The 19969-nt window shown below is 44.0% G+C and overlaps 2 protein-coding genes and 1 pseudogene across 2 annotated transcripts; all 3 read right to left on the reverse strand.

Annotated features, from left to right (window-relative positions):
- Nucleotides 1-170: 170 nt before the first annotated feature.
- On the reverse strand, nucleotides 171-5515 carry LOC133883465 (beta-glucuronosyltransferase GlcAT14A-like). Its single transcript, XM_062322799.1, has 4 exons — nucleotides 4647-5515; nucleotides 4012-4087; nucleotides 3821-3936; nucleotides 171-1178 (listed from the first exon to the last, which is right to left on the reverse strand). Exons 1-4 carry the CDS (start codon nucleotides 5257-5259, stop codon nucleotides 664-666), a joined length of 1320 nt encoding a protein of 439 aa, XP_062178783.1. The 5' UTR covers nucleotides 5260-5515; the 3' UTR covers nucleotides 171-663.
- Nucleotides 5516-16663: 11148 nt separating this feature from the next.
- LOC133930070 (uncharacterized) lies at nucleotides 16664-18186 on the reverse strand. Its single transcript, XM_062376782.1, has 4 exons — nucleotides 17860-18186; nucleotides 17711-17783; nucleotides 17168-17607; nucleotides 16664-16696 (listed from the first exon to the last, which is right to left on the reverse strand). The coding sequence occupies exons 1-4, from the start codon at nucleotides 17905-17907 to the stop codon at nucleotides 16664-16666; spliced, it is 594 nt and encodes a 197-aa protein (XP_062232766.1). The 5' UTR covers nucleotides 17908-18186.
- Nucleotides 18187-18379: 193 nt separating this feature from the next.
- LOC133930071 (uncharacterized) lies at nucleotides 18380-19654 on the reverse strand (annotated as a pseudogene).
- Between the last annotated feature and the right edge of the window lie 315 nt (nucleotides 19655-19969).

A 19969-nucleotide genomic window follows, 5' to 3' on the forward strand; every position in this document is an offset into this window, starting at 1 on the left:
CTTCACCTGATAGATACTAGCTTAGTTCCCATAACTGAAAGTTGAAACCCAGTTTAAAAGATCCAAACTCCAGAACAGTACAAAAGCCAGATATTCCCAACAGCATTGATAACTATGTCTCGCAACAAAAACAGCGCGGCAAAAGCTGAAACAAGTGCATTTACAGAATGTAGGGATGAAATCAGCGCAAGCATTTTTCTATACTCATAAAAAAAGGAGAAATAAAAGAATACATGTGTGCAATCAAATGTATCAGTTTGCCCAGAAATATCCACCAGTCAATACAACGAAGTCTCACACGCTACCAGTTGGTAGATACTTGGTGCCATGGCTTCTGAACGAAGAATGGACCACCTTGCACAACCCGCGTGCAGAGATGTAAAAAATTCCAAGATTATTATTGGTTCGGGGTTGATATAATCATCTAACATAACCTAATGAGCTACTAGTTCTGTATAATGTCCGCCTGCTACATCCGTGGTCTCCTGCTGTACGGTAACTCAGGTCAAACGGTTGTCTATAAGGGCACCTATCTTACCATTGCATCACCGGGGATTTGAGGCTCTGTGCTGCTGCTTTAGCTAGTAGAAATAACTAGCTAATTGCTCAATGCCCCCAAGATTTCACCGTGTAGGCTATCCCATAATCATCTTGATGGGAGTTTCACAAGCAATGCTTGTCATCAAAACCTTCTTGGGTGAGCAAACCTGTGACAAGTTTCTTTAATCTATCCGCACCAGGCCCTGGGCGGAGATCTTGCACACGTTCAACAGTGAAGGATCTTCCTTTCATGGTTGTGCTCAACAGATCTGTCCATCCACCAGGCACAAATCCATCAGCTTGACGGCCCAATAGTTCCTGGTCGATCTTGTCCAGCACAGGATCTTCTCTTCCAAACTTCCTTGCAAAGGGAGCATTACTGTTAACCATGCCATCAAAGTCATCGAGTGTGAGATAATGAGGATGTTGCTTTGGTGGGTTGTCCCAAGAAATGAAATGTAGATCATGGTTGACTGTCGTATTGCGGAACTCAGGAACATTGCAGATGACTGTGTGGAAGTAACCCTCAGGCGAAGAGAGAAAATTGGCATAATACATAAGGACTGTCCTTGGGAGATTGTCCCATCCCCATACGCAGTATTCAATAAATTGATGAGTAAGCATCATCCATGCTGAGCCTGAAATTTGTACGTAGTGAAAGTGTTTATATTCCACAAATACAAAGTGAAAAAACACATATTTATATGAACAAAATTGGGCAGGAAATGACAACACAATATACATCATCTCCAAGAATCACATTTCAGCATGCAGCTATTTTTTAGACGAGCATGTGGCTCTTGGTTGTGCCATCCGAACAAGAAAGAAGTAATAGAACTAGTTGTAAAGTCTGAAATTACAAGTTTGGTTGCTTAAGGTAATAAAAAAAAGAAAGTGTTCCCAACATCACTCAAAACAAATACTACAACATGATACTTTCATGAAAAGCAAGTAGCATACAGATAAAAAGCTTTGTTATAATATGCAACATAATGTAATTCTAATGTCATAGTCGGGTGCCAGTATCGTCGTCGCAGGAGCAGGGTATCCGGCATGGTTTAGTCTTTATCTACAAGTCTAGAGTTGGTTTACAATTCGGTTAGCTTCCTCTGGATATTAGGAGTTTGTTTAGATTACAAGTCGGTTACGGAGTCAGATTGTATTGAGCTGGCTATATAAGCCAATTGTATCTTCACAATGGAAGCAAGCAATACAAAACCAATCTTGTTCTCATCCCTATTCTCTATCCTCATCTCCTTGCTGCTCGACGCCTAGCTGGCGTCAACAACTCGGCCAAGGAGCGGCCGGCGACCACCCACAACTACCCTATCCGCTCACTGCCTCACGACCGGACCTTCATGGGATCTGGGGCTGATCACAAGTAGTTCAAGAAGCTCCTCACAGAGCAGGAGGAACTGCTGCGCAAAGAGTTCCAAACCGGCTTCACCGACGCCCAGTCCACCCTAAACGATGTCACCAAGGCATTGAACAGCGTGATGGATCGGTTGACGCGGCTGGAGCAAGCGAAGGGCGTGGAGGAGCTGAGCGCAAACGACGGCACCGAGCCGCCAGTGCTCACGGACGAAGCCAACAAGACCAAGGTTGCGCCTGCTGTCGGGAAGCCACCGATTGGCATGGCCACCCTCGGGAATTCTGCAGCACAATGGTATATTGCAACACGGCTCCGACCCTCTGCCAAAGCAACCGTTCGTGGAGCTACCGCAATTAAGCCATGGTCCTCACACCACAATCCCAGCAATGACACAGACGGTGTCGTTGGTGGTGTGCCCAAGTTTTTCAAGCTGGACTTTCTAAAATATGACAGCAAAGAGGATCCATTACCGTGGCTTAATCGCTGCGAGATGTTCTTTCGTGGCCAGAAGATGGAGGAACGGCACAAGGTGTGGCTAGCAACGTTCAATATGGACGGCGACACCCATCATTGGTATGCCCATCTGGAGCGCTCCCGCGGCGAACCGTTGTGGGCCGAATTTCGGGATCTCTACAATACACGCTTCGGCCCTCCAATCCGAAGCAATCCACTGGGCGAACTGGCCATGACAACTAATGACTTTTGTGACCAAGTATAAATTACGGCTGACACAATCTTAGTCAACTGTAAGATGTTTAATGTTGAGTCTTTTATTTTGTATTGAATAAATTGTGAAATCAGAGCGGATGGGGACAATGATTTCAGATGAAGAAAACTAGAAAAGTCAGAATGTCACTTTCACCAACGCAAGCTGGTGATTGGCAAGGTGGTAACTGGAAGTGCTACCCAGAAGCAGCCAATCTGATGTGCCTTCTGCATGATGCTTACCCTCACAAACCCCTCTGCTAGTGGCTTAATATTCTGATATGCAGGATGCAGAAATAACCCAAACTACATATTATACTGTCTCATAAATTTTTAGAGTCCCGTGCTCCCTCCCCATTAAAGATTGCGATTTTCAGCAACCCAGGAATCAACGAAATTTAGCTTTTATTAGAGGAAAAAATTAACCTTAAGTGGAGTATTAAGGTCTCATACCTGTCTTAATAATATTGAAAGTAAGGAAAAAGAGAATGCAGAGTCATACAAATAAGTGACCAAATTGTTATGTCCATGGAGAACTAAAATGAAGCCATCTAGTGCCATCTCAACTGCTAGTCTGATATTAGTTCTTTTCCCTTCTTGGAGAGATGGTACTGATTCTACTTAAAGTGTTGTATCATCTGTTTTCTAACTAATCATTTCATGCTAACAAGCCATTCTGGTAATGCAGCAATAATCCATATACAAGAATACTGACTAACATGTGACTGCCCAGAAATTACTAGGTAGCATGTACACGCTAGCAAAATAAGACCATAGTTCTAAATTAAGCAACAGTAACCGATGGAATATTATAATACTATCTACTAACTTTTCAGCTTGACCCTAATGTCCCAACAGCCAAACAAGTCAAACACCTGCAAGGCTGCAACTCTATGTGCTGGCAGAAGTACCAAAATCCTGATTCATGCTCAACCAACATAAATTAAGCCTGAACACATCAAGGTCAGCAAAAGAAAAAATGAAGTGTCCCCTTTGCATATCTCAAGCATAGTCAACAGCGATACATGAAAGTTATGAGTTAAACATGATTCCAGAAAAAACAGACAAGTAGAGAGCAAGCAACTAACAGACAGTAATTAGCAAATGAAATATAGTGAACACACGAGATAGTGCAAAGAAGAAAAACTAAAACCTAGAAGGTGAGACAGCTCATGTCAACATCAAGAAAGAGGATGCATTTACCAGTAAAGAGCTTGAATGCAGTTGGGACACTCCTTTTCTCTGTAATCCAGAAAACATCAGACTTCTGCAGGCTGTATAGCCCAGGGTCGATGATCACTGGCTTGGCCCTCTGGTACCTACAGAGACAAATTTAGCCACTGCACAACTCTCAGGAACAGAGAACAGAACTTTCAGAGAAACTCCATGCTTACTCCTTCCACCCGATGTCACTGGTATGCTCAATGAAGTTAAGCTGCCTAGGCAAGTCAGAGAGCACATGCAACAGATCTGCCAATAAGGATAGATATGTCAGAAAACAGAGACATGTTGATCACAACTAATCTTCTCACTCCATGAACAAGTAGAGGAATCCAGTATAGGAGGAGATCGAAATAGAAGGGGCAAAAACAAGACTGTAATCAAGAGGGGAGGAGCAGAGAAAGTCTCTATTTAAAGAATGAATACGCACAAGATTTGACTCTCCCCAGATACCACCTAGAACGGGCAAAAGTAATCAAATCTAAACAAATTCCCAGACCAATTGGGAAAAAAACATGTCATAAATTAATCGAAACATCACTCCATGCCCCAATTGGAAACTCGAAGCGTATAAAAATCGCATCTTTGCCAAACGCTTGCAGCCAGCAACTGTACGCCCAGTTTGAAATCCCCAATCCACTACTATCCTCCGGTGAGTGCCCCCAAGTCTGAATCGATTTCGCCGAAATTGGCACGCAAAGATCGCGCCTTTGGAAGCGCAAATTTTGGATCAAAGGTCGCGTCTTTGCAGGATCGATCCAATCGTGGAATTGGGGACCGCAAAGAGACAGACCGCATCTGCGCTCACCGTCCTGTGTGACGAGGGGGTAGTCGGAGGCAGAGAGGTTGATGAACCAGTCCCAATCGCTTCCCTCGCGCAGCAGGATGGCCGCGGCGTGCAGCGTGTTAGCCACCATGGTCGGGCCCCGGTAGGTGACAAGGTTCGCGCGGGTGACGACCTTGACGTTGCGGAACCTGGAGTAGACGGGGTCGGCGCGCACCGCGGCTGCGAGCTCGGCGCGCTCAGCGGCGGGTGCCTCCAGGTCGAGGTGTACCACGTAGGTGTTGGCCGGGTGGTAGAGAGCCCTGAGCGTCCGGCGCAGCGCGGCGCCGTCCCCTGCGGAGCCGGAGACGAGGTATGCGATCTTGGGCACGGCCCCCCGCGGCGGACGGTCCTCGGCCCGCATCTGCTGGCGGAGCTTGGCCTCGACGAAGAGCGGCTCGGCGGAGGCCGCGGAGGGGAGCGGCGAGAAGGAGAGGAGCAGCGCGCGGGAGGAGGAGAAGAAGAGCGATGCGGAGATGAGGAGCGAGGACAGCAACACGGACGCCAGCAGCGGCGCCGCCCACCGCCGGTGGTGGTGGATGTGCGCCGCTGCCCCCGCCGCGCCGGACCCCGGCGACGGCAGCTTCGCCTCTAACATCCCCCTCGTCTACTCCTCCTCAGCCTCCGGCAGGGCGGCGGCCACCGGATCCCGCCGCGGGAGCGGCTTAATTGCGGGCCGGCGACGGTTGGGGCTCGCTCGCGATGTGGCGTGGCGTCGTGAGGCGCCGTGAGGTTACCGCGGTCGCAGGCGCAGCAGGGGGAGGTGGGCACGGGCGGGGAAGCGCGTCGGAACGAACGGACTGGACTGGTGGGCAGGGTGGGTTAACCTTTTTGCGTTGGTGCGCCGTGCCGGTCGGGTCGGGTTGGCGTGCGCGCCGTCGTGGCACGGATGGAGATTGGAGACGGACCAACAAAAGATCCATTTGTCACTGCCCGTGGACATGGAGTGGAGTGACGTGATGGGTTTGGAATTTTGGTGCACATGATTATCTACTAGCATGACCTTGAAGTATCCGTAAATTACAATAGATACAAAAATTATACAAAATTAAGTATATGTAAAAGCTATGAACTTCAAGGTCATGAATTAACTTATAGATGAAAAAAATAAGGCAATATCTGGATTATGAGCCTTAGCGCGGCAGGAGATATATATGCATAGGAATAGATTTACAAACAATGTCAATTCTTATTTTAGTTCATTGAGTTTACAACCAACTGTATCACTCTTCAAGATTTGCTAAGTCATATGGATATGGCAGCAGATATAACAGCACATGTATTGCACATGTTCTCTGCCATTTCGTACTACATGAAGAGATAGATACAAATCAAGGGCAAAATTATTGAAATTTATTGAAAATATAACCATTTGAAACCACGGGGAGTGATGTACTCATACAATTGTTGACCACCAAGGAATAATAATTTCCACTATACCATTGCATACATACTGAAAGAAATCAAATCATCAAAGTGCTAAAATTTTAATAAGAAGAGAATACATAACATGATCATGTATCAGTTTACAATGATATCTCTTTTCCAAAATTTGTGAAACCACTTAACTAACAGTGAACTACCATCTGACATGACATTCAATTTTCAGTCCAATCATCAGAATGTGAGAAGAAGCAAAAGTAGTACATGTTTCTCTTCAATATAAGTAGTAGATGGTTGATTGAAAATTTAGGAGCCCCTTTCACTTGGAGCAAAGAACCAGCTCAAACTTCTTTGCAGCTTTCCAATTCCAAAAGTAGAAAAAGGAAAAACCAAGTTACAAACAAGTTAACTTTTTCAGCTATCAGGTTGACATTGACGTCTTTCATTTACTAATGCTAGTATTTCCATTGTGCTAGGTCATATTCACTGTTTTGCAGGAAAAACATGACATGATCACTCATAAGAATGTATAAAAAAAGAAAAAAGAAAAAAGTGAGGATGAGTGATCAGCCGATCAAGCTGCTGACTTTGTCACACAAGACATGTGGCCACCATGCTAATGGCAATGGCAAGCATGGCAAAACACTCCTTGCCTTGTGATAGCATACAAATATTAGAGCCATTATAAAATCATATAAGAAAAAAATTCTCTTGTTCTGACACTTTAGCTGCTAATTAAAAGAAAAGAAAATGCATACTGCCACACTAAAACTATGTGAACTGTGATTCTCTATAGCAACCTCCAAAAATATATGTTATCACATAGCTTTTCAATTCTGCAAGCCTACAACTAACATATGGTCAATCAGACCTTAAAGAGCACTATGTTCATAGAAATAGCGGGTGTAGCATGCAGCATGTATGGTTAAGTGTCCAACAATGCAGTGGCGATAATGATGCATGGAGTGCAGCAATGTTCTGTCATTTAGTTCATCGTTCAGTAGCCAAAGCCCTGAAGGGAAGAACAGGTGGGCCTACTCTACCACCATCAAGGCTAGAACTACTTGGTGTTCCACGCTATCTTACATTATTAATTTGACCTCCTTGATTATTAGACGCTAAAGTCCATCTCAATCGTACACCACTATTTTCCCTCCTAACTTCCCTTTTAGATCATATCACAAAATGGAATCAGAATAAGCAGTACACTTTAACAATCTTTATTTGTCCAAGACTAACCAAACAAAGACCTCTTCTCTTATGCGTTACATCAATCTTGAGAATAGAACAAATCAAACATGGGAAGCAAAGCAAGGAAAATGTTGTTAACTTTTCTTGAACTAATGAATCAGCATGAAAGATAGTTGAATAACCATCTTAGTATTCCAAAATGTCATTCTTAGTCGTGTTGTATTGTAGCAGTGTAGTTTATTCAGCTTGTGTGCTCTTATGATAACCTAACCCTACAGGTTCTTTATATTGTGTTAAAAAAAATGCTAAATTAGATGCAACATCTAACAAATATTGAAATATCAACATACTGTCCTATAAGGCCCCAATACATCTTATAATTAAAAAAACACCCAAGCTCACCCACCTGAAGCAGACATGTCGTCGGGGCTCTAGGATAATATTAGCAGGTGATGCATGGCACTTCTAAAATATCTTAGGCAGAAATTTCTATGTTAATCCTTTTCATAGCTCTCACATTAAAACACAATGCTTCATTTTACAAGAATGAATAAATATTTGTCATAAATCAGATATATAGAGTTCAGTTGCATGCAAAATTTTCGTTTAAGTTACAAATGCATACCTATAGAATCTATTGCCAGAGATGTCGATTTGAGGTTCCGTACTAGCTGAGCTACATTTCATCAAATACATCATGGGTTGAATGAAGATCGGTTGGGCTATCACAGTTCCTAAGCGACAAAAAGTTGCTCCAGTTAAAATAGATAAAATGCTTCATCATAAGAAGAAAATAAATTCAAAGAAGGTAGATGGGAGGAGATCAAACCGGAAATGCAAATTTTGTGAGGCATGCGTAGTGAACTCACATGTGACGTATGCCCAACTACTCTATTCCATATCGGCACTTCTTCCAGCTGCAAGGATGGTAGCCTGTAGAACTTCGAGCTGCTCAAGCAAGACGCCGGGGGTCATGGGCATTGCAAGAGGCCGCTTGTCGGTGATATGGGAAACAGGGGTTCCCGAGTCCCGAGGTCAGGACAGCACAATGCCACATGGTGCCATCCCTCGGGGACCATCTCCCCGAGGGCCGAGATGAGCCAGTTCCGGGAGGGGTGCTCGGGGCCATGAACAGTTGGTCCCTAAGTACCCAGAGTTCCCCGAGGATCCGAGAAGTGCCAGTTCCGAGAGGGGTGCTCGGGGCCATGAACAGTTGGTCCCCGAGTACCCAAAGTTCCCCGAGGACCCGAGAAGAGCCAGTTCCGGGAGGGGTGCTCGGGGCCATGAACAGTTGGCCCCCGAGTACCTGGAGTTCCCCGAGGACCCGAGAAGAGACAAATCCGGGAGAGGGTGCTCGGGACCATGAGAAAGGCATTCCAAGAGCATTAATAGCACATCAGACACACAGGAGTAGGGTATTACGCTCCGTGCGGTCCAAACCTGTCTAAAATCCCTTGAGCATTTACTCCTACTAGCCGACGATTATCCGTCCCGCCTAGATCTCATACATTCGTATTAAATCCACGTACGAGGTAGATCCAGAATCAGCCCTCCGACCGAATCTCAAAGGAGGTCCCTCAGGATCCCCGCTTGCGGTGTTCATCCACTGACACCGCTATTCTTAAGTGTATGAGGAGGCCAGGGCCGCCATTCGTAAGCAGCATGACCTCCATCAAGGTTTAGCCATAATCATTAGTTCTTAACCAATCTAAAATGGTAGAGAAAGAAGGAAGTCGATATGATTCAATACCTAGCGCCTGAGGTAAGATCAGGGACAAGATCAGAGCAGGTGACAGGCGGCTTGCTCCCTTTGCAATTACTGCAGAACAATTATGGAGGGGGGCCGTCTGTGTGTCTCCCTTGATGCCAGTCCGCCAGCGAAGGTGATCGCAACTTCGCAAGTGACCAGGACCTCCGGCGCTGGGACCTCTCGGCAGCGATTATGCTATTGGTGGAGTTGGGAATCCAGCGGAGTGCAGTCCACACCCTTGCCCACCTCGACCCTATAGTCAGCGTTGACTCTGATGCCTCTCCGGCGGTGGTAGCCACTGTGGTAGTGGTGGACGCCCTTCTCATATCCTCGGCCGCCACCCTCGTCATCGCAGTGGTGGCGCGACGCATACAATGCAGGGCATATGGAAAATGTGTGTCAGCCTCCCCACTTCTCCACCTTCCTAGGGGGAGCAACCTACCGTCAGTGCACGCTCGCTTCCCGACGGATTGGCTATGGCTGTCGACTTGCAAACCCGCACACACGAATTGTGAGACTTCGTGGATGGCTAGGATCCAGATGGGGATCGATGAGCACAGCACACGAGAGACTCAGAATCCATCCACGCTCCTAGCACGATGGATGGATGGGCCTCGAAGCTGAGTCAAACCCTAATTGATCTACGGGGATGAGGAGGCAGTACCTGAGAAGACAGGTTGGTGGTGGAACCCAGCGAGTGGCACGGCGAGAAGCCTAGGCTACTCTTTGGGGGTGGGGGGATGCCACAGGGATGGACGTGGGGGATACTATAGGGCGGGGGCGGGGGCGGAGACGTTGTGGGGATGGGTGTGGGGGTGGACGCGGTCACGTAGATTGGAGGCCCACTTGTCGGCGCACATGGGATGAGGAGGGGGGAATGGGATCGCCTTTCGAGCGGAATAGGGATGGGAGCGAACCATGCTTGAAGTTACGATGTAGTACGAACTTTTTAAGTAGTAGAGGGGTTTTTGGTTCTCGAAAGAGATTTCAAATAGTTGTTGTGTATAAGTAAGCCAAGTATATGAGTGAAGTCATATTTGTTAAAAAAAGAGTGTTTGTTTAGTTGTATGTGTAAAGACAAATTGAGCTGAGTTTCTATTTGGTTGATTGAATCTGATGTCACGTGAGTGGATATAAAAATTGAGATTGTGATTGGTTATTCGCGTGAAGATGATTTGTAATACTGACAAGTGGGCTCGCATGCATGAGCGGATGCTGAGCCTACATCCGCTGGGTCAAGCTGCGGAGTGAAGCTTGAATCAAGTTTAACTTTCTGGGACACAATGAGGCCATATATTTGCATCTGCTGGGCTAGGCTAGAACATTATATGTGGATAACCAAATACGTTTTTCTTTAAGATTATACGCATCTACAGGGCTAGGCTAGGGGAGATTCAGGCAACCAAACACACCCCAAGCTGTCAGGGGTTGTATCGGTGTGGAATCCTTTTTAGTTTGAGGTTAGTTTAGATTCTCTAAAGACTAATATCAAATTGAACTTTGGGCGTTTGATTTGACAACAGAACAATAACCCATGCAATATGTGTTTTGAGGGATTTAAGATGTGTTGTATTCGAGTTACAATAAATAGGTTAGCTAACCTTAACCTGGCCGACTTAGCTTAAGTTGTATTATTTGGTACCCTAGCCAACTAACTGAAATTGATAAAGTAGATTTGTTGAGTGGATTAGCAATAATAATGGTTGCAGATTAGCATAATCGTGGGTGAGTGGGTTGAAAAGGCTTTGGCCAAATTCTCTTAAAGCGCTCAGGGTCTATTTGTTTTTTATTCTGAGTGTGGATTCTAGTTTTTAAAATTAGAATCCAAAACAAATAGGATGATTCAACAATCTAGAATCTACAATTTGGGATTAGATTGTGCCACAATCCATAATTCAGAAAAATGTTGCTTTCATCAGATTATGACACATATTTATTCACCATTAGCATTACAAACATAACTTAGTTTCTTTATTTCTCACGTTGCTTCTTTCTTCACTCACTTCTTCACTCTCTCTCCCTGCTCTCTCCCTCTTGCTACCGTTCAGCCGAGTCACCATAGCAAATCAGAGCACCTATTCGATATCGTCGAGCCACCTCGGGCATCCTCCCTGTCATCTGCCGCCTGGATCCAGCAGAGAAGACACACCTCGAGCTCATCCACGACCTCCCTAAGCTGAAGCCGACTCGAGCTTCTGCCACCTACGCCTCCCTCTTCCTCTCCGGTAGCCTCCTCACCGTCCTCCTCACCGTCTGCCGCCTAGATCCAGTGGAGAAGTCGCGCCTTGAGCTTGTCCACGACATCCCCAAGCCAAAGCCGACCTGAGCTCCCGCTGCCCACACCTCCCTCTTCCTATTCGGTAGTTGCCTCGACTGTCCTCCTCACCGTCTGCCGCCTGGATCTAGTGAAGAAGCCGCGCCTTGAGCTCATCCACGATATCCCCGAGCCAAAGCTCACCCAAGCTCCCATCGCACACACCTCCCTCTTCCTCTTAGGCAGCTGCCTCGACCGTCCTCCTCATCGTCTGCCACCTGGATCCAACGGAGAAGCCATGCCTTGAGTTCATCCAAGACCTCCTCGAGCCTAAGCTGACTCAAGCTACTGCCACCCGCGCCTCCCTCTTCCTCTACAGAATCCGCCATCATGATCTCCTCCACCTCGCTGTCAATCTACTGGCCTCTGACCTCCTTCCTTGACTTCGATCCTAGGGTGAGCTTCGTCGTGCTCCATTGAGCATCGCGCGCCTTTCCTCCCCCTCCTTCGTTCACAGTAGCGCATCACCGCCGTCAGCCAAGCACCACCATCCGCCATGCTCACCGCCGATGCTCAGTGAACCAGATGATGGAGTCGAAGAACATTGTCTTGGCCAGCCACCCAAGTAGCAGTCGATGACGAAGTTTGGCCTCCAATGACGAAAGTAGAGAGAGACTGAAAGGATCGAATGGCCTAAGAGGAGGGGTGAATTGGACTCTAATTAAAAATACTTCTACCAAATACTAAAACAAGTAGCAACCTTATCCTATATAAAATATAATGCAATTACGCGAACAAGCTAGAGCAAAGACACTAAGAAAATTATGAAATTAAAGCTTGCAAGAATGTAAATAATCAAAATAAATGTGAGAAAGTAGAAAGATGGATAAGAGGACATTGATTTTTCCTGAGATATCGGGGAGTTGGCACTCCCCCTTAGTCCTCGTTGAAGCATCCACCAATGATATCGCTCCCCCTTGAGTCACTAAGACTCAAGTGCTCCCTAGGAGTGGGCATTCGGGTATACCCGAATTTTCGGTCCGGGTATTTTGGGTTTTTTAAATTTCGGTATTCTGAAACTAGTACCCAAAATATGGTTCAAAAATTCGGGTAACCAAAATACCCAAAATACCCTAATTTCTTATATGTTACTTCTTTTGTTATTTTTGGTTTGATGTTTTAGATTTATGCACAACTATTAAGAAAAAGAAAAAAGCAAAAGCTTACCACATGCCCTTAGTAAAGTTGTCGCTTACTACCTTATCAAATTTGTTTGTCCTAAACTACCCATATTGACCAATGGACAATAAAATCGAGTCTCATAATCTTATATAATGTATCACAATTCACACACTAAATAATCGAACAGGCGCTATAGGAACATATATGTATATGTCTCTTCTCGAAACAATATAACATCAAATAAAAAAGAACACTTTCCCTCTCCAGAAACACTAAATGAAAAGAACATAATGATATTTCGATTATTTTGGGTACCCGAGGAACATACCCGAAAAAACAAAAAAAAAATCGGTCATCTGGGACACATACTCGAAATACTGCTCGAAATTTTGGGCTTTAGGTAATTCGGGTTCGGCATTGGGTAGTTCTGCCTCAGTTTTTGGTCTTGGGTATTTTTGCCCACCCCTAGTGCTCCCTCACGATCGCCACTTCTTTATCTCTGGATTGGAGGGCATCAAACCAAGTATATCGCACTTCTTGAGGCTCCCATAAAAACTCCAAGAGCTCACCGGGACAACTCCAATCACTTAAAACTGGCTAAGCGTTTTTAATCACCAAGAGTAACAAACTAATAGTTTCACTTTACCAAGATCAAGCATAAAAAACTACAGTTAGATACACATTTGCTACTCTCTAAGCACAAATGATGTCCTTAATCTTCCAATTAGATACTTTGCAAATCACTTAAGTGCTATCTCTTACTTTTTGATGACACACACAATGTATAGGCTCCTCTGGGTTGCAAGAAATCAAAGTGAGACCAAGTGATGGGGTATTTATAGGCTAGAGGTCTAAATATAGACATTGCCTAACCAACAACTTTTTTTTTAACGCTACAAGGTCCGGCATGTACTGGCTCACACACGCCAAACCATCCGGCTAATGGTGATATACCCTAGAGGCAATCATAGAGATGATTGTATCGCACATCTATGTTCATGTATTTCTGAATAATGTGCTATTCCTAGAATAAATGTCATTTACATTGATTAGCAAGTATTTAACTTATTCGTGAAACTCTTTGTTTGTATCATGATGTTATTCAAAATTGACCTCTGGTCACGTATCATTATGATGATTTATAAGACCAGTACATGTATTGATTGATAATCATGTTTCATGGATCATAGGTATAGAGATACAATATCAATAATATGGACATTCATATTAGAGAACATGATTTTGGATAGACCCACCTTGAAATACTGTTGGGATTGTTATTTGTGACGTGTCATCAGTTGTTATCTCAAATGGTGTACCTACATGATCCTTATACCTGAGATCATCATTGATTCGTAGAATGTGTAGTGACATTTTGGAGCTGTCAAACGCTATTTCATAATTGGGTAGTTATAAAGGTAGTTTTTGGGTTTGTCATGAAACATGTTGTGGGGTGTGAGTGATCAAGATGGAATTTGCGCATCCTTGATAACGAAAGAGATATATATGTGCCTCTCGAGGTAGTTGGATTGAGAAAGTGCATGGTCATGTCAATATGATTAAAGAGTTAATCATGATGAATCCACTACTTGATCGAGTGAATGATCGAGCTATCACAAGGGTGAAACGTATCTCGCCTTATGCTTGACTGGTATCATAAGATGAAGGGATCCATGCATGTGTGTATCAAGGTTCAGCCAATATGATCTTTATGTATACTTGAAAGTCAACATGTCCTGCTAGGGACCGCTATTGATTTTGGTTTGGAAAGAGTTTCCGAGTTGTAGCTGTTTGTATATGAATCTAACGGGTCATACACTTAATGGGTTGAAACAAAACATGCAAATTGGATTCGTATATGGGTTTGATTAGATTGTAATCCATGAGGTGTTAAGTCCTAAAGGGCTCCCAACATGAGAGCCCATTAGCGAGCTCTATATAAGGAGAGTTGTAGGGTGGGGCGTGAAGGGGTGAGCCACTCTGATACTGTAGCTGCAACCTTCCACACGATCTCTAAAACCCTATGTGCGCGTGCGGTGCTAGCACATCGGCACTCGATGATTCCGCCTAGTACGTGTGGATACCGTAGATGCATTGTTGCTATTGCGGCGCAGATCTCCTCAATGTGAAGTTTGCGATACTTTTGTCGGGCTATTCAAGGACCTACTTGGCTGGTCGACATACCTACTCGCGACGCGACCACTCAGAGCTAGTCGAGGACACGACAGACCTGCTCGAGGAACTGGTTGAGGAGTACGACCACCTGCTCAGAGTTAGTCGAAGACGTGACAGACCTGCTCAAGGAACTAGTCGAGAAGCACGACCACCTGCTCGGAGCTAGTCGAGGAGCATGACCACCTGTGTGGGGCTGGTCGTGGATATTATCGAGAAGTTGCTTGAGGAGTTTGATGAACATGACGTTGGATCGGTCTACTCCAACTCTTCTCTCGATGCACTGCGCGTTCAGTGGTAATGGTATATGATCTCCTACTTACATGGTTTTCTGGGTGAATGCGGTAGCCAACCCATTCCCTAACACTAGCATGTACCTTTTTCAAACACTGTTGGTGCCATCTGTCATTAGTCATTACTATTTTGACATTCTTCGATGAAGCCTCCGTTATACACGTCGGACCATCCAACGAGTATAAAAAAAATCATCTGAGAAAACTTCTCTGTAAGAAATGCTCCAGCAAAGTCATTGGGTGAACGTCGGGCCATTCAGCGTGCACACTCACTTTTTTAGTAGAAATTCCAATTCGGTGTAAAAAGCCCTGGCGTGTTTCATCCTCAGCGCCAGACCATCAGACGCGTTGATTTGAAGCGCCTCTTCAAAGTTAAAACACTCCGGCATGTTCAACCTGCAAAGTGTTGGACCATCCGGCATTGACTTGTACTTTTTTAGCTATGTCACCAGAAAAATGGTTCGACGTTAGAACCTTTTGCGTCACCAGATCATCCAGTGAACTTTGTTCTTTTCAAAGCCATGAGGGCATCGGGCCTCGGGCCTTCCGGGCCGTGCTAGGATGGCCCGAGAAACTGTTCGGGATGGGCCGGGCTGGCCCAAGCCACCTTCAGCTAGGCCCAGACCCGGCACGAATGCACGATGGGCCTCGTTGGGCCGGGCTGGCACAGGCCCAGCACCGTCACACTCCACCGCACTGGAGGGCGCGGACCCATTTTTTTACCGGGCCGGACCGCCCATTGAGCCCCATATCAAGGCCCGGCCCGACCCATAAATTGGGCCGGGTCAGCCCGGCCCATCAATGCTCGGGCCGGGTCGGGCTTAGACTGGATCGAGCCGTGCCGAGCTCGGGCCGGCCCAAAAAGCACGGCCCAAAGTCCCAACTCTATGTAGGGCACAGAAACACATCGTGTTGGATGCCGACACCTGCAGTGTACTACTACTACCATTTCTTTTATTTTTTTAACTACTACTCATGAATGGCACTGAAAAAACATTCAGGGCATGTTTGGAAGCAAGAGGGAGGGAAACCAGAGAAGAAAACCCCGAAGGGGATTTTGCTGTGCACATTGAATCCCCAGGAGAATAACCCCACCAGTGGAATCCTTCTCGGTTGCTGTTTGGTAATTGATGGGGGGGGGAGGGGGAGCATAATGTACTTGGGCAGCTGCTCCCACTGGCTGCTACTCACGGATGAAGCAAAAAATATAACTTGATCGCACATGAAGCAGAAAATACTAGAATTAAAATGCTCTTCACAAAACACATATGAAATACGCCATGCTAAAAAAGACACATGACTCAAATAGTACTAATTTATCCAACTGAAATGCTTAAAGTCTGCACCAAAATTACAAGACCATCCATACATTCAAATTATGGATCCCTCCATCCATTAAAATCCAAGAAGATTTAGCTAAAGTCTGCACCAACATTCAAATTATGCTTCTCTACATCCATACATCAACATAGATAACTGAAATATAAAATCAGACTTGAGTTCATTTCATAAAAAAGTTGAACCGAAGTATCATTGAGAACATCGAGTAGAATCTGTGTAGCCACTGAATCTGTGTAACGTTGTCACAGAATCTGCTGCAAAAGTTTAGTAATCACATAGATAAGAGATAAGTGCTAAAAGAGGGGCATCATAGGTGCAGACAGTAGTACATCGCTCTCTTTTTGGAACAACAGTCAGACTACCAGCAAATTCAGAAAGAGGCTATGATCATACAAAAGCAAGAAAACATGTCCCACTCTGTGATTTAACCAGGAGGTCATGTCATCTGCCTTCCACCGAGTACATGCAACTGCAAATGATAGACAGATTGGCATGTGGACAGAAATGATACACCATTAGCATAAAGATGTCCCACATATTGTATGTCCTTTCAGTTTGGAGCAAAGAACTAAATTTGTCACAGAAGGAGAACAAATATGGACATCTAAATTGTATTAACTAGGGAATTAGCTTGCTAGTTAACCCAGAATCCACATTAAGTTGACCAAAGGTGCGAGTGCACCATCTAAAATTGCAGTAAATTGCAACAAAACAAAGATATATCATTTTAATTCTAGTATGCTTTGTTAATGTAGTAACCAATCTGCAGCACCTTTAATTCTAGTATACTTTGTTAATGTATATCAATGGATACATGACAATCGACTATGGACTAACAAGCAGAAATTTGAAATGATCATATCTATGGAGTAATTTTCTTCTTCAGCCAAATTAATCGCACATTTGGATTCTTGGTTTTGATTAATATTTGTCTATTCACCTCACTTTCGAAGACCACCAATGCGTCTGCCTTCTCTTCATCGGTTAATTCTTCCATGGCTTCCAAGTTATCAATATACTTTTCAATGGAATAATCATCTTCACGTCTTTTCTTTTCATTCAGATTTTCCATAACTTTTTCTGTTTGTTCCTTTTTGTAGTCCAAGTAGTCTCCAAGAACAGCTACAACTTGACTTTGCTTGCGCTTTTTCCCACTATCACCTTCTTGCTGTCCTAAATTATGATCGAATGGTGCATATTGAGCTTCATTGGGTTCAATATGTTGATTTGATGTCCCTTGACCATCCAAACTTGAAGCAAATGGATTTGTTTCATTTGGAGGGGGCACGTGTTGTATGCTTTGTTCGGAGGTACTTCTTTCATTTGGAGGTTCCACTCGCTCAGTTGATGTAAAATTTAAATCTCCCGTAGCAATGCTTCCTATTCCAAAGCAAAAAATCAGCAGCACGAAAAACTGTAAAACTGATAAAACGAGGATCATAATTCTGAGAATCAAGCAAATTCTTATAAGGAACAATTTTACCTTCATATAGAGATGCCAAGTAATTAAAGAGAGGAAAAGGCTTTTGGCGGAACTTCCTCACTTTGGGGTGATCCTATGCAACATAACAATGTAATTAGTACCAAAAAAAATTACAAGATTACTATTTCTAGAGAGAGTAAATGTCTTACCTTAATAATTTTATCCCAGATTTTTGGTTCAGCAATTATCATGCCCATAGAATCATCCTAACCCGTACCACTCTGTTTCTTTGCATCCCTTATTGATTTATAGCTTGCTTTAAGTTCCTTCTCCTTTTCTTGTAGTTGTTGCTTTGTAAAATGTGCTATAGGGAACCTCTCATTGAACTTGATGGTGATACTCCTCCAACCCTCTGATACCCAACCATTTTGCCCTTTGAACTTTGGGTTGTTGTTATGGTCATGTAATATATCAACAAGACCTTTCTCATATGTGGAGTTCCAAGCAACCCTTGAGACTTCTTTTGACATATCAATTCTATGAAAAGAACGTTCAGCATGTCCAGCATTAAAAAAAAGACAGCATGTCCAACATTAAAAAAAAGACATATCAAAGTATAATGATGTCTCTTACATATCAAATCATAAGCAAACTAGTGAGTACTACTACTTTAAGCATCTATTACACATAGTAGAGGTACCATACTACTTTACAAGATATAATGTTGAATTAATTATTGTAGGCAGCCCACATCTGTAGTGCGATTTGATCTCTGAGAGTACTTCCATCACTTGACTCCAAGTCATTTGGGTAGTTGTCATCGCCCTCCGGAACATCAACATAGTTGACTGGTGAGATATTAGTTGGTTGGTCATCTAGCCACCCTTCTTGACCGTTTTGCCCTCTAATTATATTGTGAAATGCAACAGCTGCAGTTAGAATCTTAATCTGAGACTCTATGGGATAGAATGTGCCCACTTTTAGAATCGGAAACCGCTTCTTTAGAACACCAATAGCCCTCTCTATGTGGTTGCGAAGTATTGCATGACGATGGTTGAACAATTCTCTATAGTTAGCATAACCACTTTGAGATGAACGACGCCTCCTAAATTCACTGAGGTGGTATCGAACTCCTCTATATGGGGCAATAAAGGATGGTGTGTTTGCGTACCCACCATCTACAAGATAGAATTTCCCCTCCGGCACATGAAATCCCTTGCTAAGAGCAGATCTAAGGACCCCTGCATCTGATGCAGACCATTCCCATCCACATGAAATGAATGTGAAGTTAAGATCAAAGTCGCAAGCTAACATAACATTTTGAGACAGAGTTCCTTTCCTATTCCTATAGGGAGGAGCCTTGTCTTCTGCAATGGTGATTGGTATATGTGTCCCATCGATGGCACCAATGCAATTCGGCACGTAAGGAAAGAAATTAAGGACTTGGCACTCAAGGAAACAAAAGCTTGGGGAAAGGTATGTGTTTAGTATATGGCTCACCTGAAAAAAGGGCATAAAATGAGGATCTGTTGCAATTTTCGTATGAGTTTGGATTGACCTTGGGAGCTTCACAAATTTTTTAGTCAAGGCAGAAATTATATTGAAAACTTATGTTATTTTCCTATGGATTGTTTCCCTACTGTGTTGAAAAGCTTTTTGTAGCATCTGATTGCTAGCATTGTATGAGAGCATGAACATGAACATCCCAAGGTGCTCCTCAACAGCAACACCTCGTGTGTCACGCAACAAATTCTTCCTTCTAAGAAAATTTGACGTGGCTCTAAATATCTCTGGCTCCATACGGAACTCAACTCTACACCAAATCTCATGCCCTTCTAGGATTTCCTTAACCTTTTTAGCACCAGGAAGAGAGGAGGTGTGGACGTACCTTTTCTCTTCTTGTAGGCATAAAAGTAAAGTAGGAACAAGTAAAAGAAATAGCTCATCGTCCTCTTCTTCCTCCTCTAAATTTTTTTGCCTAACTTGCTCCTCCCAAGAACCCATTATCTAGTAAAATGACAAGAAAACATGCAGATATGAATTGAAGCTGTAACAAACATGCAGATCTTAATTCATTAACCTAGCCACTAGTATTCAAGAAAACATGTATAAGAAGCAGAGTAAATGTTAAACTAAGAGACGATGTGAAACAAATAAGACCAATTCAGTACCTCTTTGCACTGCAGGCCTTTTTTTAGGTGTACTAATTGTATAATCACATTCTAAACTAGAAGCCTATCTGCTCCAACTGTTTCAAAGACAGTCCAAAGTGAACAATATGCAAGGTCACATGCTAATCTTCTACTGATTGTGTTTATG

The sequence above is a fragment of the Phragmites australis genome, chromosome 10 (genome assembly GCF_958298935.1).
Source record: "Phragmites australis chromosome 10, lpPhrAust1.1, whole genome shotgun sequence".
Classification (NCBI taxonomy): Eukaryota; Viridiplantae; Streptophyta; class Magnoliopsida; order Poales; family Poaceae; genus Phragmites; species Phragmites australis.

Coding starts and splice junctions, on each gene's coding strand:
- LOC133883465 (XM_062322799.1), bottom strand. CDS start 5,259: ATGTTAGAGGCGAAGCTGCCGTCGCCGGGGTCCGGCGCGGCGGGGGCA. Junction 4,088..4,646: donor CCCCCTCGTCACACAGGACG/GTGAGCGCAGAT, acceptor CCTTATTGGCAG/ATCTGTTGCATGTGCTCTCT. Junction 1,179..3,820: donor TGCATTCAAGCTCTTTACTG/GTAAATGCATCC, acceptor TACAAATTTCAG/GCTCAGCATGGATGATGCTT.
- LOC133930070 (XM_062376782.1), bottom strand. CDS start 17,907: ATGGGCATGATAATTGCTGAACCAAAAATCTGGGATAAAATTATTAAG. Junction 17,608..17,710: donor CTTGGCATCTCTATATGAAG/GTAAAATTGTTC, acceptor GCTTTGGAATAG/GAAGCATTGCTACGGGAGAT. Junction 16,697..17,167: donor TGGTGGTCTTCGAAAGTGAG/GTGAATAGACAA, acceptor TATCATTTGCAG/TTGCATGTACTCGGTGGAAG.